The following is a 4999-nucleotide window of genomic DNA, read 5'->3' as shown; positions in this document are numbered from 1 at the left end:
ACACGGAGTAACAATGCATTTTGGACCTAATCTCTCAGACCACACACTGCTACTTCCATTGGAGTTGCCAGCTATAATACAATTCAATTTAATTCAGATTAAAAATTGAATTTCAGGGCACCTGGGTGGCTCAGAGGGTGAGCATCTGCCTTCAGCTCAGGGCGTGATCCTGGAGCCCGGGATCGAGTCCCACATCTGGCTCCCTGCATGGAGCCTGCTTCTCCCTCTGCCTGTGTCTTTGCCTCTCTCTGTGTGTCTCTCATGAATAAATAAAATCTTTAAAAAAATTGAATTTCAGATAAACAACAAATAAAAGTTTAGTATTAAAGGTATAGCCCATGTAACATTTGGTATATATTTATACCAAAAATTCATTATTTGTCTCAAATTCAGACTTAACAGGGCATCCTTTATTTTTTCCCCAGTTCATAGTATCTTTATTTTAGAGAACATATTGAATCAGACCTACTCCTTCCTTGCTCTGTGTATTTCTGTCCTTCACTTGAAAAAACACACAGTCGAATTTATCTTCATCCATTCTGTCAGTGAGGTAATAAGCAAAAGGCATCACTGGTTGCTTCAAAGAACCATTTAGAGTCAAATTCCAGAAATCTTTGTCTTGTTTCCAATTTTTTTGCTGCCCTTGTTTCACTGGGTTTGTCAAACTCCAGCTCTTTTCCTATGTAGATTTTAAGTCAGCAGCCATCAATCTGAGGAATTCTTTCTCCTGCTGCCACCTACCAGTTTGTTTCTCTACTGCTAGCAAGCTGGGGCTGGGCCTGAATCTAAACCATTGCCTTGGCACGCGCACCCCGTCCGGCGCGGCCTAAGGAAATTTCCTCTCACGCTCCCACCGAAGCAGGCTCCAGTCTCTCCTCCTATCTTCTCCATTTTACTAGTCCCTGCAGGATTTCACTAGAATATTGTTCAAAGAAAGTATCATGGAAGTTCTGCGCCCACAACTTGTAAAAATTGGTGGACGGGTTTACAGAAAAAATCCCATCCAAGAACAAACTTACCAACATGAAGAAGAAGAAGAAGACTTCTATCAAGGCTTTGTGGAGTGTGCAGAGGAGCCCTGTGATGCCTATGAGGTGGTGCAGACACAGCAAGGTTTCCGGTGTACGGTGAAGGCCCCCAGCTTGCTCTACAAGCATATAGTTGGAAAGAGAGGGGACACTAGGAAGAAGCTAGAAGTGGAAACCAAAACTTCTATTAGCATTCCTAAGCCTGGACAAGAAGGAGAAATTGTAATCACTGGCCAACATCGAAGTGGTGTAATATCAGCTCGAACTCGGATTGATGTTCTTTTGCTGACTTTTAGAAGAAAGCAGCCCTTCACTCACTTCCTTGCCTTTTTCCTCAATGAAGTTGAGGTTCAGGAGCGATTCCTGAAGTTCCAGGAGGAAGTACTGGAGAAGTGCTCCATGGATCATGGGGTTGATAGCACCATTTTCCAGAATCCCAAAAAACTTCACCTAACCATTGGGATGTTGGTGCTTTTGAGTGAACAGGAGATCCAGCAGACATGTGAGATGCTACAGCAGTGTAAAGAGGAATTCATTGACCCATCTTCTGTGGTATACGTATACAATGGAATATTACTCAGCCATTAGAAACGACAAATACAAAAAAAAAAAAGAAACGACAAATACCCACCATTTGCTTCAACGTGGATGGAACTGGAGGGTATTATGCTGAGTGAAATAAGTCAATCGGAGAAGGACAAACATTATATGGTCTACTTCATTTGGGGAATATAAAAAACAGTGAAAGGGAATAAAGGGGAAAGGAGAAAAAATGAGTGGGAAATATCAGAAAGGGAGACAGAACATGAGAGACTCCTAACTCTGGGAAAAGAACGAGGGGTGGTTGAAAGGGAGGTGGGCGGGGGGTGGGGGTGACTGAGGGGGGCACTTGATGGGATGAGCACTGGGTATTATGCTATATGTTGACAAATTGAACTCCAATAAAAAAAATTTAAAAAAAAAAAAAAAAAAAAATAAACCATTGCCTTTACCATTCTTATGGTAATGCTGCATTATTGGAAGAAGGGGAGTTTAGAAGGGTACTGACCCCAAAAGTTCTCAGTACTTCTCACTTATCAGGAAATGGGAGAAAGGAAAGATTCTTCTCTGGATTATTATTTTGTTTTGTTTTGGGTTTTTGGCTCCTGAGAAGGATTTTCTTAGGATCATGTGTCATTATCCATTCAGGCCATAAACCTCAAAAAGAGTAGGCTAGGAGAAAATTATGGCATCAGATTTTTTTAAATGATTTTATTTATTTTAGAGAGAGAGAAAATGTGCACGCATGAGTGTGAGGCAAGGGGACAAAGAGGGAGGGAGAGAATCTCAAGCAGACTCTGAGCTGAGTGCAGAGCAGAGGTGGGGCTCCATCTCACAATTTTGAGATCATGACCAAAACCAAAAGTCTGATACTTAACCGACTGAGGCACCCAGGTGTCCCATGGCACCAGCTTTGATTTCATAATGTCTCTAAGCTTCCTAGACCCCAAACTGGGGATTCATTGAACAAAAAAAAAATTGTTTTTCCATTGTTTACTTCTTGAGAAAGAAGAGATGATTTTGAAGGTCAATGACTTCTTTCAATATCTGATAACTTTTCAAAGTCTGATAAAGTGCTTGATGAAAGCAAGTCTCTTATTGGGCTTCTTCTATTGTTCTAGGGTAGTTTTCTTATTGGCAGAATACAGAGAAAGATTTCAAAGTTTAGTGGAGTAAAAGCCAGCACAAAAGACCAATTTTAGGCACCAAAAAAGAAAAAAAGCTATTCAAAATTTAAATAGAATAGTTCATACTTGTGTGTGTGTGTGTGTGTGTGTATTCCAGTTTTCATTATGGGTAACATAAAAGCAATATCAGAAAGAATCACTTTGATAATGCAATTTACAATTACAATTTTAACAATACACAAAAGTTTTATAGTAATTCAGATTTTGGCACAATAATGACTATACATATTTGATAAATACGCTTTTATTTCTCTGGAAGATTATCTGAAAGTTATTAAACATTTATGAAAGCAGATTTAACTTTCACTTAAATATATGAGCCATTCATTTAGTTTCTTTCAGAATGATTTGTTCTAATTCTTTACCTTAATTTATGAAGGAATTTAAGAAGAGATCCATGTTTTTGAAGTTTAAGATGACCATTTCTGCCCTTTTCATTAAAATGCATCCTATTTTTATTTCTCAATTCTAGTATCCTAACTTCCTTTTTACATAATCTGTTAGAAACTAGTCATCAAGTCCAGCCTACACTCAAGGGGTGAGGAATTGAGTTCCACCTCTTGGGAGTGAGAACCAACAAAGAATTATGGACATATTTTTTCACCACCATAATGGCATAGTGGAGAGACTGGATTTTTAAGGCCGGGTTCAAATCCTATTTCTTCTACTCATTAGCTGTGTCATCTTAGGCAAGTCATCTGTCGTCTGTTTCCTTATGTGTATATTGGAAGTAGTATCGCCTTCCTGCTCAAGCATTACACAAAGGCCACTGCTGACCACCTTCTCTCTGGCTGGATCCTACCACGCAGGCTGAAAAGTTAAATATTCACATCCCTAGGTTTCTTCACAGCTGGGAAGGCTATATGCCCAGCTGTGGTCCATGAAAAAAAAAAAAAGAAGTGTGCTAAGATGGGGCTTCTGCAGGAAAGCTTCCACTTTCCTTATATAAAGGGACAGACGTCTTTGGCACCAGCGTCTGATTGTCAGAGTATAGGTCACGTCCCAGTGCCCTAGTGGGAAAGGAAGTTAAGAAAAGAGTGGCTAGCACTTTCAGCTTCTGGGAAGGAAATCTTTTCATATGATTGTCATGTATAAGACATTGTGCTTTATAATATTTATTTCACCTTCAACCCCATTTCTGGCACAGAGACCCTAAAACACTTGGACTTCCTAAGTGAAAACAGCTACTAAGGTATCTTTTGTTGTTTAATATGGTGATTTTTAAAATGCCCCTAACCTAAGAATGGAGGCTACTTGCCAGGGGGAACCAACTAGATGGTTAGAGGGATGGAAATTTCAGTCCCACCCACTCCACTTCACCTTCCCCACACCCTGACTTCTGGGGAGGGAAGATCCCCAATGGTGATCTAGGGAGTTCAACCACCAATGGCCACTGATGTGATCAATAATGCCTATGTAATGAGGTTTCCATAAAAACCAAAAGGGTTTGGTTCAGAGAGTTTTGGGGTTTGTGAACATGTAGTTTCTCAGGGAGAGTGGTATGCTTGGAGAGGGCAAGGAATCTTCTTGCCCTTTTTCCCATACCTTTCCTATGCCCGCTGCTGAGTTATACCCTTTATAATAAATTGGTAGTATAATAAGTACTATGTTTTTCTGAGTTCTGTGAGCCACTCTGGCAAATTAACCAACCCAAGGAAGGGGTCATTGGAGCCTCCAGTCTACAGCCAGTTGATCAGAAGCACAGATGACAACCTGGATTTGCATCTGAAGTGGTTGCGGTGGGTACAATCTTGTAGGACTGAGCCCTTAACCTGTGGGATCTGACACAGTCTTCAGATGGATAGTTAGAATTGAGTTCAGTTGTAGGACACCTACCTGATGTTGGAGAATTGTTTGGTATGGAGAAAAACCCACACAGTGGAACTGGGTGCAGAATCATTAATATAAAATTAATTTATGTTTTAAGACTTTATAGATACTCTGTAGTTAAATGTCAGACAATGTAAAGAGAGAGTAAAAATAGTAAAGATGTAGAGATAATATCTGAAAAAAGCAATTCTCTTTGAATACATGATATGTATTTCTGCCAAATTAGCCAATATGGTGGGTGCCTGGGTGGCTCAGTTGGTTAAATGACTGCCTTCTGCTCAGGTCATGATCCCAGAGTCCTGGGATCAAGCCCTGCATTGGGCTCCCTGCTCAGCGGTGAACCTGCTTGTCCTTTTCCTTCTGCCCCTCCTGCTAGCTCATGCTTATTCTCTCAAACAAATAAATAAAAATAAA

The 4999-nt window shown here is 40.3% G+C and overlaps 1 protein-coding gene across 1 annotated transcript; it reads left to right on the top strand.

The window, feature by feature from the left end:
• Positions 1 to 814: 814 nt before the first annotated feature.
• On the top strand, positions 815 to 1695 carry LOC121496288 (activating signal cointegrator 1 complex subunit 1-like). The gene has a single exon (XM_041764730.1). The coding sequence runs from the start codon at positions 942 to 944 to the stop codon at positions 1614 to 1616; it is 675 nt and encodes a 224-aa protein (XP_041620664.1). The 5' UTR covers positions 815 to 941; the 3' UTR covers positions 1617 to 1695.
• Positions 1696 to 4999: the final 3304 nt, after the last annotated feature.

Source organism: Vulpes lagopus, chromosome 7 (assembly GCF_018345385.1).
Source record: "Vulpes lagopus strain Blue_001 chromosome 7, ASM1834538v1, whole genome shotgun sequence".
NCBI lineage: Eukaryota > Metazoa > Chordata > Mammalia > Carnivora > Canidae > Vulpes > Vulpes lagopus.
This window is presented reverse-complemented; position numbering and strand designations above follow the sequence as displayed.